The following is a 13,843-nucleotide window of genomic DNA, read 5'->3' as shown; positions in this document are numbered from 1 at the left end:
TGTAGTAACTTACGGTGAAAAAGAACATGAAAACAAATGTATGTATGTTCGTGTATGACTGAAGCACTGTGCTGTACACCAGAAATTGATATAACATTGTAAATGGACTCTACTTCTATATATATGTGTGTGTATATATATACATATATATATACAAAAAAAAATTGTTGGGAGGTTCATAATTTAATTTCCCGAGCTAGAAATCAGATTATTTTATACTCCTCCTTCACTCCTTAACATTGAATAATCAAGTCTGTCCCTCTCCTCTCCATTCTCAGAAGAGTACGTTAGTTCTGTACCTCCTCTTCTCCATCATTTTTAAGTGGCATAGAGTACTATAAAAGGTGCCCAACTTTTATCTCTGTTTTAAATTTGCTGGCTTCCAATCCATCCTCCATTCTGCTGCCAGACATTTTAAAAACACAAATAAGACCATGTCACTCTTCTGTTAAAATTAAAATTTTGTTATCACATAACAGAATAGAAATGCTTTATATTTAAGTAATTTTTGTATAAAGTGTTTTCACATTAATTAATCATTAAAGTAACTTTTTCTCCTTTTTTTTTTACTTAGCTGCTGTGGAAGTCAAAACTCAGAGAAGTTATGTGACTTATCAAGGTCACATAACAATAAGTGAGTATGCAGGACCTGTTTTCAGTGTGCACTCTAGTTTTCAGACTAAAGTTCAGTGCTCCTTCTATTATATTAAACTTTACTTTAAATCTCATTTAACAAAAATCTAAAGATGTAACAGAGACTTAGTAAAATCATACATCATATTCCCCTTTCTATGAAATAGTAAGGATTTTCTTTATTAAAAGAAGCAGAAGGAAGAAGTGAAATTTATTTATTTTAAAGACCTGTCCTAGCAATTTTTATCTATTTCACTCATGAAGAAAATAAGTATTTCCAAAGTGCAGGTATCTTTTGGTAAATGTTTGATCTTTGCCTATTAAGAACTTAGTGGAAAAAGCCTGAGTGTTTGCCCTCTACCTATGTAAGAGTCCTTTTTTTCACATCAATTAAGACTACAGGAAAAAATAAGCACTGTCTTTCTTTTAAGAGGTATTCTAGAGTTGTGGTAAGTACTAAATTGTGGGTGAATTTTTCTCCACATCCAATAGCAATTTGTTTCCATAATTACTTTTGCTTAAAAATTTTCTCATCTACTGAAATCAAACTTGAGGAGATATGAATTCTAAATTTATTGTAGAAGTACAAGACCAAAGTTCTCTTTCTGACATTACTTGCTGTGAGGTCTAGAATTTACTCAATGCTATAAGCCTTTAGATTGTTCATTTTAGAAATGGAAATTCATTCATTCAAAAAATATTTACTGAAGGTCTACAATGTATATGGTATTCCATACGAATAGGTACTAGCAAAATAACCAAGGTCCCTATGTTTACAGAATTCAGAGTCTAGTGGAGAAAAGAGACAGTAAGTAATTAAGACATATAGTAAAATGTTGTGGTAAGTGTTATGAAGGATAGGGAGTTATGAAAGCATAAGGTCGCTACTTAGAATACAGAAAAGCCTTTCTGAAAAAGTAGTATTTTAGCATATGAACAGGAGTTATTTCAGGAAGAGCAAGATAAAAAAGCTATCCAGACTGAAGGATGTGCCAGGGCCAGAACAATTTTGGGAGTTCAGTATGTTGGAGGAACTGACTGAATGAGGTTGGAGTTTATGACTAGGGGAGGAGAAATGCTAGATAAGGTAGGCTGGGGCCAGACTATATAATGCCTTTAAGGTCATGATAAGGATTTTATCCAGAATGCAAAGGAAAGCCATTGAAAGATTTTTGAGAAGGGAGATAAGATGATAAGGTTGACTTATATTTCATGAAGACCCCTAGGATATCTCACAGGATTGTTGGGAGGTTCAAATATGAGTGAGATGTTTAATAAATCAAAAACTTAAATTTATGAGTATTTCAAAAAGGTCTATATTGTATGATGCTTAATGTTCTAAAGGCATCAAGAAAGGAAATTTGTATAGTGGTCTGGGCAGAATAATTTTCAATGGCTCCAGAGAAGCAGGATCAATTTCAGGACCCAAAATAAATCTGAGACAATTTTAAGTCAGTCTTCAAATGCAGAAAAGCCACTCTTAAGAACTAAAAAGGCCAGGTTGTGGGGTTTTTGTTGTTGTTTGGTAGTTTTGGGGGGGGGGGAGTAGTAGTCAGGAAAGATAGGAGAGTCTCAAAAGTTGTTTAGTGTTTTTATACACACTAGAAGCAAATTTAAAGAAGATTTAAAGGGACCAATAAATGACTGAGAAATAGTCCTACATATACAGAAGTTTAGAAGTATGGGGAAATGGGGAAATCCCAATAGCTGGATTTAGAAAACCACAGAGCTAGGGGATGCACAGCTCTTTTTTTTTTTTTTTGATTAGTACATGTATGCTGAGAACTTTCAGATAAGCAGTTCCTTCTCAATTGCCTAATACTAACATAAATATAATGTTTATTTTTAAAAAACATCCTCATTCTTTTACATTTTAAGAAAACACACAAATATTTCAGCCTAATCCAATGTAACACAATCTGAGAACATGTATAACTATCATGTGTAAGATTAACAGCATAAACAATTTTAGATGCTAATTCACTCTATGACTAATCTTCTCATTTAATAAAATACTGTTTAAATTACATTTGAGTAGCAACAGCATAAAACCGTTTTTAATACTAAAAGATACATTAATAGAATCTAGTATTTTAAATCATTATAAACCAAACATTTCACTAATTTTTTTAAGTACCACAAACTAAAACTCAGAATTTCATTGTTTCAGTAAAACTTAACCAAAGAAAGCTATTAAGTTCTTTCAAATAAACCAATAGCTTGGTTAATCATCCCTTTATATCTTTAGATTTCAAGCATTTCCAACCTATTTTCTGCTCTGCATACTAAATCAGTCAGTTGGCAAGAACCAATTTTTATGACCTCTTTTTACATCTAAACTAAGAGACAAAGAACTCAGGAAGGAGGCCAAGTAACATTGTGAAAGTGAAAACAAAACCACAGAATTAGAGAAAATTTTGCAAATCATCTATCTGATAAGGAATCTGTATCTAGAATATATAAAGAACTCTTAAAACTCAATAATAAAAAAGATAAAGAATGGGCAAAGGATCTAGACATTTTATCAGAGATATACTAATGGCCAATAAGCATATATGAAAAGATGTGCAACACTATTAGCCATTATGGAAATGCAAATCAAAACCGCAATGACATACCACTTCACATCCACCAAGATGGCTATAATCAAAAAGACAAACAATAACAAGTGCTGCAAAGATGTGGAAAACTTGGAACCCTCATACATTGCTGGTGGCAATGCAAGGTGGTGCAGCCACTTTGGAAAAGAGTCTACCAGTTTTGAAAAAAAAACATAGAGACTTAACAATTCCATTCCTAGGTATACAACCAAGAGAATTGAAAACTTTCATCCAGACAAAAACTTGCACATAAATGTTCATAGCAGGATTATTTGTAACAGCCAAAAAGTATAAACAGCCAAATGTTCATCAATGATGAAGTGATACATTTAAAGTGGTGTATCTATACAATGGAACATTTTTGGCAATAAAAAGAAATGAAGTACTGATACACACCACAAAAGGGATGAACCTAAAAAAGCGCATGAAGCCAGACACAAAAATCACACATATTATATGATGCTAATTACATGAAATATCCAGAAGGCTAATTTATAGAAAAGAAAGTACATTAGTAGCTGCCAACACAGGAGATCTGGGGAGAAATAGGAGCGGGGGAGACTACTAATAGGCATGGGGTTTCTTTTAGGGATGATTAAAAACATTCCAAAATTGATTGTGGTGATGGTTGCACAACTCTGTGAATATACCCAAACCCAGTGAATTGTATATATCAAGTGGGAGAATTGTGTGATATGTGAATTATATCACAATAAAACTGTTATCTTTTTTTTTTTTTTAAGTGAAAGGGCCACGGATCTGGATGGGATTACTAGGGATGATTTTACAGAGATTGGTTTTGGGACAGATTTTGAAGTGAAAGTCAGGACTTAGTAAAATGTATGGGAATAATATAAATGATATATGAAGTCTTATTAGACAGAAATAAGTAAATAATTTGCAAGAAATGGGAACTACCATCTGTATCAAAGAGCTCAGTTAGAAATGAGACTAAGACTAGAATGCTAAACCAGGAAGACCTAGGAAATTCTATAGGTTCCTCACATGGATAATAGATGAACATGGTGTTTATGACAAAGCTATCACTTCTTGATTTCAATACTTCCAGCTATTCATCCCTCAAAAAACTACTTTCATAAAAAGAGTATAGCTTATCATTCATAGGCTGACTGTACAGTATAAAATGCAGGCGCTAGAGTTGACTGCCTAGGTTAGAATCTCTGCTCTACCACTGGGTTTATTACCATATGCACCTAACTCTGTACTTAACTGTTTCTAAATCTGTAAAATGAGAACACTATCACTTATTTCATTCAGGCAAAAGACTCTTAATATGGTAAGTGAGTGGTAATTTTTGTAATCATAGTCTTAACTATACAGCCACAACTGTAAGTACTGTGTACAACTATACAGTACTTAACTACACCTCTCCTGAGAATCAAGTTTCTTCAACTTGAAATCCATTCAAATTTGTGAAAATACATTTTCCACCTGTATCAAAGATAAATCTCTTGATTAAACTGTTAAACTCTGTCAAGCTATTACAACATATTGCTAAATAATATAAAGCAACCCAAATTATCAGGTCTCTTTTACCACGATCATTTAACCCTTACCATTTGTTTTTTCTTACCATTTAGTTTTGAGATATTAATGACATATAGCACTGTAAAGTTTAAGGAGTACAGCATGATGATCTGACTTATACACATTATGAAATGACTACCACAATAAGGTTAGTGAACATCCATGATCTCATATAGATACAAAATTAAATAGAAGAAAGCTTTTTTCCTTATGATGAGAACTCTTAACTTTCATATATAAATACAGCACTGTTACTGGTATTACAATGGAATATTACTTAGCCATAAAAAGAATGAAATCTTGTCATCTGTTACAACATAGATGTAGAGGGTATTACGCTAAGTGAAGTAAGTCAAACAAAAAGACAAGTATGTATGATTTCACTTACACGTGGAATGAAAAAATGAACAAACATAACAAAACAAAAACAGAGTCATAGATACAGAGAACAAACAGGTGGTTGCCAGAGAGCAGGAAGGTCGAGGGAGAAGAGAAATAGGTGAGGGAGATTAAGAGGTAAAAACTTTAGTTGCAAAATAAATGAGTCACAGGTATGAAGAGTACAGTGTGGGGAATACAGTCAATAATTATGTAGTATTTTTGTATGGCGACAGATTGTAACTAGACTTATTGTGGTGATCATTTTGAAATGCACAGAAATATCAAATCATTATGTTGTATAAAAGGAAGTAACATAATGTTATAGGTCAATTATACTTCAAAAACAACAAATCAAACTCAGAAAAAGAGATCAGATTTGTGGTTACTGGAGGCAAGGGTCCGGGTAAGGGGAATTGGATGAAGGCTGTCAAAAGCTACAAACTTTACAGTTGTAAGATTACTAAAGATGTAATATACAGCATGATAAACTATCATCCTTATTATTCTTTTACTACAGAAACTTGATGCTCTTTTTACTCAAGTAATTAATTTTGTCTCTAATGCTTCCAGGTTTTGATTTAACTGATACTCTAAAACTTAGCCTGGTCTCAGAGCCACTTTGGACTTGCTTGTGAGAGCCTTTGACTTCTTTCACAAGAAGTCCTTTCTGTGGCTACTTCTGCTAAACGATTTTCCTGAAAAACGACGAATTATCACAAAAGTATCTGGGTCTCCTCAAAGCTAAAAAGAGAGTGGAGGGACAGCATTCTTAGCTCTTCTTCTCATGAAGAAGAAAAAAAGATAGTCATTATCCTCCTTTTCTTTTTGGAGAGCTGTAAGAAAACTATGCAGAATATAGGTTAATCCTACAGAGATTTTCTGCCTTATATTAGAATCTGAGCTTCTTTACTTCTTTTTGAGGAGCCATTCCTGATTGTTCTCTCAAACACATTATTTTAATCAGTATCCAAAACTGAGGTCACTTATTACCAACCAGACTTACTCTAGCTTTCTTTGTTAGTGACCTCTGTGTAAACCGTATGATAAAGTTAGAAGCAGCTACATTCCCTTGGAGAAAGAATCTGGAGAAATGACTTCAAAGGAATAAATATAAAACAGCGCGAATTACAGTGGTAACTAAGGAAATGAAAATACGAGGCACAAACCAAACTGACATTACTCAGCGAAGAAAAAAACCTACTGTTGAAAAATTCTATATGGGGACTAAGAAGAAATAGTTTAATGGCTTATTGATTTAATGACATACTGTTTGAATTACACTTGAGCACAAAACATTTTTAATAACTAAGGAGATACTGATAATATTTAGTATTTACATCATCATAAACCAGGTATTTAAATAATATTTAAAAACCAGCTCTGAAATCATCAAACATCTATAATATGAGGTAAATAAGAGCACTTGCTTTAATGGCTGCACAAGTATAAAACATTTAGAATACTGACTGGCACAAAGTAAGCATTCAATAAATGTTCACTCGTAGTGGTATTATCACCTGTGAACCACAGGGAAACCAACTGATTTCTCTGAGCTCAGATTCTCATTTATAAAAAAGGAATATAAATACACACTTTGATCCTTATTTTGAGAATCTAACCAGATAATGCATGTAAACACCTTCACTACTAGTTCTCACTCTTCCCCTACTCCCCCTGCCAATAGACCTGATAGTTTCAATTCATTATCATCAATAACCATGGTTTTTAGTGAAGTGATTCTCAAAGTGAGGAAACTAAAAATCGATCTGAACTCAAGTAATAAAACGAATATATCTAACGACTAACATGGCAAAATTGATTGTTCTATTAGCGGTGATACTACATGGATTGTCAATTTTCAGGAAGATGTTAAAGAGGTATCAATATGGTTATGTACCTTCCACTGTCTTAATTCCAATGTGTTTCAACTTTGAAAATTCACAAGAAGTTGGTAAACATGGAACATAAAATACCAAACTTTCATATTCGCATTTCCTGGTCTGGGCTGTTCCTACGGATTTTTAGTTGAAAAAGAGAACCTTGTGTATCTGTTGCTCACTGTAAACCAACACTTCTAAAATATGGGTGAAGTACTAAAGCAAAACATCCTACAAGCTCTTAGTACCTGCTTGATGTCTTGTCTCTGTAAAACTTTATGAGAAGGGGCCATGTGGCCTCTAACAAAAGCTTACGATTACTGAAAAACAAAACCCCAAATCTAAATAATAAGTGATTCTAGTTTCTCTTGTTTAAATGTACTTTTGGATCAAAATAACACTCATTCTACATATTCAGTTAATCACCTATTAATCTTTAAATACATTTTAATTTCCAAAAGCAAGATGTTAAGATTTTCTATGTATTCTATCATAGCTAAACTGAACAGTCAGAAGAGACAAGTGTGGGATAAAATGGTAAAATTCTGCCGCTAAATATAAAACAGACTCCATTTAAAGAAAAAAGAATGTACATTTTAAATGGAAGTACATTTTAAAATGTATCTTTAAACTAAGAGGAAATGCAGTACAGTAATTTTAAGGTCTGAATTAAACCCCAGATTACCTGGGTTCAAATCCCAGATATATCTGTGTGAACACCTCTTTGAGCCTATCTGGGCAAATTCCTATTCTGGCAAATGTGAATTACAGCACATTCACATTCTAGTGCCCTAGAACTGTGGTGATGAGTAAATAAGTTAATACATGTAAATACTTAAATAGTACCTAACACAGTTTTCTTAAATGTAGTATGATAGGTCATAGAATGACAAACTAATTTTTTCTTACTACATTTATATGCAAGCAAGAGTCACAAAACTATTCTGTAAAAAGGCCACCTATTTAATATCTTGTGTGCTAATGAAAAAAATGGCAATGATTAAAAAAAATATAAAGCCTGAATGTCATTAAGCAGATAAATGAAATCACTGACTAAAGTTCTGGATCTCCTTGGCCAAATAGGGTACATTAATTTTGGTTTCACTAACAACTTAAAATGACTTAAAAACTTATGAAAAGGATTAAATTAGGAAAAATTCCTTTTCTTGATTTTAAGCAACTAAAATGTGAAAAATTTGCTTTAATGTCACTATTTTTGTCCTTATCTTCACCAACACTAAAAATCAGTTTTGCTTTCTGGTTTCATTTCCTGCAAATGATGTAATATCTACTCCATTTTAGTGGTAAACACTTTGACACAGCTAAAGTTAATTTAACAGTACAGTAATGTACAAACTTCCTTAGCAAGTACACACTAAACAATTTGGAGTTCATATTGATTAATAATGTCCATTTACATTCTTAACTGATTTTTAAAGATTATTTTCTGTTAGTTTAAAACAGAGTTATACAAACATAAGGGACTATATAAAATAAAATCCTCAAAAGACTTCTAAGTAAAAGAATAGGAATCAAAGGAAAACTGTAAAATTGAAATCAATGTTTCTCCTATCTAAAAACCTGACTGATCTGATTTTTTGGCATAAAATATCATACAGATTTTGAATGACTCCAAATACAAATTAAAGTTACTCTCCAAAGTTACCTTAAACCTACTAAACTCATTAGGATTTATACAAAAATGATATGCAAAATTTAATTTGTAAAGTTAGCTCTGAATATACTTCAACATAAAACTTGGTGAAAATGATTGGTAGATGAATAACATTAATAAAAATGGAGAAATAAAGCAGTAATTTTAGTGATTTGTAGTCATCTGTTTATTTATAAGTCTATTTTTAAGAAATCACCAAAGACAGTACTTCATAACCCACAACTTGTTTTTGTAACTCATTCATTTAACTATCATCCATCCCCTTCAATTAGGTTCCTTCATCCCTAATATACTTACATGCAGTGTACTTTTAAACAAATTTTCCTTTTATCTCATTAGAACCCACCATTTATCTGAAGATTAAGTTATCTTTCATTTATCCTAAGCTAAACATCTAGTTCCTTTATCCCTTTTCTATAGTTCCTAAATTCTAAGTCTTGTTCATGGTTTTCTGAATCTCTCCCCGGAGCTGAAACACAGATCAAGAAACAGCACTATAAGACCACTGCTTTACTCCTAAAGCAGATTTGTGTTTCTTTTAAACCCAACTTTTTAAAAAAGGTGTAACTTTCTTGTATCAATTTTGACTTTTTTGTCACTATAAAGTTTAGTACCAAACATATCATAAGGTTTGTTCCTCCTCATCTCAGACACAGGTAACTTGTTTTCATCTCTAGAATGTCATTTTGCAGATAAAAATCATTCACTACTTACAAATAAATAAATCCTAGTATTCACATAGAATCAAATCTTTAACCTTGCCCAGGTGTTAGCATTAATTAACAGGGTACTAAGAGGCAGTCCTTAGCTGCAAAATGCTTACAATCTAATTAATGAAATGTATTCATTTGAATGCATTTGACTATAACATCAACCATCAGTATTAAATTTTCAATAATAAACTCGTGGTAAGCTTATCATTTTTTCTCAGTAGTCCAACCAGTCTTTCCAAGGTGGTTACATACATATACCAAGACAATGTTTCATGCTGCATATAGCCCATGTCAGCTATAAAGCAACAAACAGGATTTGCCCAAATACCCCTAAATGACTAAACCAAAGACTTTTTAAAAAGGCATTAAAAAGAGAAATAACTTTTTAACAAGTTTCAATGAGTTCCAAAAACATAAGCCCAAGTTACAACTAAATTATTAAATACCTTTACCAATTCCATACTCATGAATATATTATCAAATTTGTACTTATCAAATTATTCTCCTTAAAACTCTGAATCAAATTTTGCTCTACATTATTTCCTTTTTTGACAGGTTTCACCTGCTAATTGCAAGTAAACTGGCTCACATACAAACCGGCTTCTGCAGTATCCCAGTACCATCCTGTTCTGCACTTTTTTCCTTTAAATAAGAGGGGAAATCAATGGAGGAAATCAACTATGAGGATAAAAATTTGCATATTCTGCTATTACCTAAATATCTGGGCCTCTCTTTGCTTTTCTTTAAAATGAAAGCATTGAAATGACTCAAATTTATGGACTTCCTGTATTAACTCTTCTAAATAGATCTTTAAAATAATTTATAGTAACTGTCAAAAAAACAAAAATGCTAAACCTTAAAGTTTAATGCTCACAATACACATTCTGCTTATATCATCCTGTAGTGTCAACAATACCAATTATTACTCAGCATACCAAAATTAAAATTGAATTAGAAAGAATATCCATAAAAATTAAATTGTCATTTCTATTTTGTGGAAATTCACATTACTCTTTTTATAAGGTAATAGGCAAGGTGAATTAGGAATTTTAAAGTGTTCTTTAACAAACAATAAGAAGCAAGGATTGATTTCATCTTTAACAATCCACAGGCCAAGGAAAACATACATGTCCTAGGAAATGTCCAACTTCCCCACAGTAATAAACATCTTAGAGACACTCCAATATTAACAACAATAATTATTAAATCATACTTTTTGCTGTAATGCAACAAGTATATGCTTACACCCTCAGAGATTTTTATCATATAAACATAGTATGCAGCCTAACAATGTAAGAAAAAAGTACCAAGACTTAGATCAAAGTATTTAAATTCAAGTCCCAAGTCTGCCATATACTAGCTTACTTGAAAATGATCCTAATGCCACATTTTATCAGAAATGGCTGTGATAAGAAGGTAACTGTAACTTAATGTTATCTCATAAACAAAAAATCTTTTAGACTATTTCACTGAATTAGGATAATCCCCTATAATGATGTTATTCTTGTTCATTTCAGAGATGAAGATAGTGAGGCGCAATGATTTAAATTAACTTTCCTCAAAGTCATATCGCAAATTAAGTAGTGGAAAGCTAAGGTAACTCAGGTCTAAATTTTACACTGCTGTCACTAAGCCATACTGAGTAAATGAAAAAACATTCTGTGAATTATATACCACTGTTATGGTGACGATGGGAAGAGAAAATAATCTTTATTATAATAAAGGACAACTTTATCCTTCCTAATAAAACACAACACTCTGTTACATATTCACATCCTGAAGTTATTCTGGATACCACTTGGCTTGGCCCACAAATATTAAAATCTCTAAATATTTCCTTCAGCATTTTAAGTACACCCTTACAAATATATTTATAAGTTTGATTGTTAGCAAATGCTAAAGCCTCGAGTGGACTTATCTACTTTTTGCAGGCCTATGTTATCCTTCAAGCAGGAGGGAAGGGCTGCACTTCTAAGCGAAACGCTGCCGGCGTCTATCAAGCCTCCACTAAAGCGCAAGGCCACGTGGTATCATTCAGAAGCCTAAGGTTGCCTACTCTTCTCCCTCCTTTTGACAAGGAACTAAAAACTAAGGTTCTTTTCTCTTAAGTGGCGCCCTGACACACGCCACCTGTGTAGTACGGACCGCAAACATCCTGCAGCCGCCTCCCGGAAGAATACGAGAATCAGAATAGGGAACTTGGATGCCGACAATGCCAGGAAAGGAAATGACTAAAGAAGTAAAGTGGATGAGATCGTGAGCAGCCGCGGAACCAGGACCTGTCAAACATTAAGAGACTCACACAGAACGACTGTAACCTATCGTTCGGGAAGGCCCGAGGTGGGAGCGGCACTGTAAGAGGAAGAAGGACGAAGAGAACTGCACGAGCCGTCGCCGCCGCTCCCCTCAAGCCTCTCAGCGTGCCCCGACGAGCCACGAACCTTGGCCCTCATTTCGGGTCCAATCTCTGCCCCAGCCTTTCCGGAGCGGCCAAAATCCTGCTGCCCGAGGCGGCCGCCGCCGGACCTGCCCGCACCTGTCACCCGCGAAAGACATCAGCCCGCAGTTCCCGCCCAGTTCTCCACCACCCTCGGGCAACCGCAGCCACCTCAGCCCCTTTCCCTCACCAGGTGTCCCCTTTCCGGAGCGAGGTTTTGAGCAGCGTCGCGATGTCAGACCGCTGGATGTCCAGATCCGCCGCTCCGCCTTCCGCCATCTTCTTCCACTAGCGGTAGCGGAGGCGGCAGCGACGGCGGCGGCACGCCCCAGAGCATTGTGGGAATGGCGTCCTGCGGCCCCGCCCAGCCGGCAGGTCGAAACCAAAAGAGACGTAAGGGAGGGGGGGTGCGCCTCCGGACAAGCGTTGGCCCCGGGTGGAGTGAGTGCGCCGCCGCGGTCGGCTGCCCCCCATCGGCCCCCGCCTGTCCAGCGGCTTTCCTTGGCGTCTACCGGCCCGGGACCGCCTGGTTTTAATTCTCCTCTCTGGGGCCTCGGTCCTCTGTCGCTTGAGGGGAGCCACCGCCCCGTCGGTCCTCGACTTCTGCCTTCCCCTCCCTCTTTCCCACAGACGCCTGAAAACCCTTATTTGTGCTTTCACTCACGCTTGAGGGTGAGGCGGGGCGGGGGGCGTGGGGACTGCTAAAATATGGCAGAAAATTTTAACAGCTCCGTGACTCGAGTCTTTTCGTTGCGAGTCGCAGAACCTAAACGCGGGGAATATTGGGCCAAACAGAGAACAGTCCGAAACCGAACGCTTAGCCGCAGTGCCCTTCCTGGCTCCCTCTTGCGCTCCTACTCCTGTAGGTGGAGACCTTTTATAGGCTCTTTGTGACGCCTCCCCAGGCACACCCAGACAGCTAAACTGCAGTGAAAACACGTTTCAGTTCTTCGGTGAACTGGGTGTAAAATACGTATCGAATAGTGCCGGGTACCAAAGGGGAAAAAGCGTGAGATAAACCCTTTCTCCTCGATGTTATAAAGTAACATTTTCATAGCCACATCTTCCCATGGTGTGTATACCTGAAACTAGGTAATAAGACCAGCTATTATTTGAAGCCAATTATGTTATATATGGGGAAATCGAGTCTCTCAGAAACCAAATGCCGAGGTCACACAGTATGTGGAGCGGCAAGTTTGTAACCTAGCTGCCAAAGCCCACCGGCTGTCTATCCACTGTAGTACATTCATTACCTCTCCTTACGAAAGCCTGAGCTAAAATGTAAACTGGGCTGAATCAGATTAATTAAAAAACAACAAAAAAAAAACCCCAAAACCCAACAACCTTTGTATACCTGGTGGCTAGCACAGTGCTGCCTAGCAATTAAGAACCACCTAAATAATTTGTTTAATAAATGAATTGCGGCAAAACTGCTTAATATTTCCAAGCATGAAGATGTCCAGAGATTCGACTGAAGATAACGTGAAGTGAAAAGTCTGAAAGATGGATAAGAATTCCTGTATGATCTCTCTTGTTTACTCATTTTCAACCTCTATCCATTTGGTGGGAATGCATTAAATGGGAGTAATATGCTAGTAAGAAGTACTGAACCCTTCCAAGTTGAGGTAGTGTATATTGGCATTATAATTTGTGCGTATCAGCCTTATGATTGCTTATTTTCTTTGCAATAATACTATTTTGCATTATTGTGTCATCCTTGATTTGCAAGTCTGAGAACACCTTCCAGTTACTGCTGTTTCTTATACTATTTGACTTTTCTTCTGCAAGTTAAAAAATTAGTTTAACTTTGGGCACCATCAAAGGGTCCCATTCTCCCCCTTCCCACCTAACCTCTGAAAGAGAACTAAGTAATTTTCCAGAGGCAGCATGATATGTGAAGAACAGTGGAGTCATATGAACATGAGTTCAAACCTCACCTCAGCCTCTAGCTGCAAAGTACTTAACTTTTAGCTTAGTCA

General features: G+C 35.6%; 1 protein-coding gene across 7 annotated transcripts in view; it reads right to left on the bottom strand.

Annotated features, from left to right (window-relative positions):
• The window catches only part of USP15 (ubiquitin specific peptidase 15), a 107,603-nt gene extending 95,253 nt beyond the window's left edge, over positions 1-12,350 (bottom strand). For 3 of the 7 annotated variants that reach the window (XR_006722547.2, XM_010948977.3, XM_010948986.3), the window contains exon 1: positions 12,055-12,211. Coding sequence is in view for 4 of the 7 variants with exons in the window: in XM_010948977.3 (XP_010947279.1) it covers positions 12,055-12,143 (89 nt within the window). In the remaining 3 variants the exon portion in view is untranslated. Of the gene's footprint in view, positions 1-12,054 lie in introns of all 7 variants that reach the window. The other 4 variants (XR_006722549.2, XR_012510546.1, XM_045512063.2 and 1 more) reach the window with 4 other exon arrangements.
• Positions 12,351-13,843: the final 1,493 nt, after the last annotated feature.

This window comes from Camelus bactrianus, chromosome 12 (genome assembly GCF_048773025.1).
Source record: "Camelus bactrianus isolate YW-2024 breed Bactrian camel chromosome 12, ASM4877302v1, whole genome shotgun sequence".
NCBI lineage: Eukaryota > Metazoa > Chordata > Mammalia > Artiodactyla > Camelidae > Camelus > Camelus bactrianus.
The sequence above is the reverse complement of the archived record's forward strand: the minus strand, read 5'-3'. Positions and strand labels throughout refer to the sequence as shown.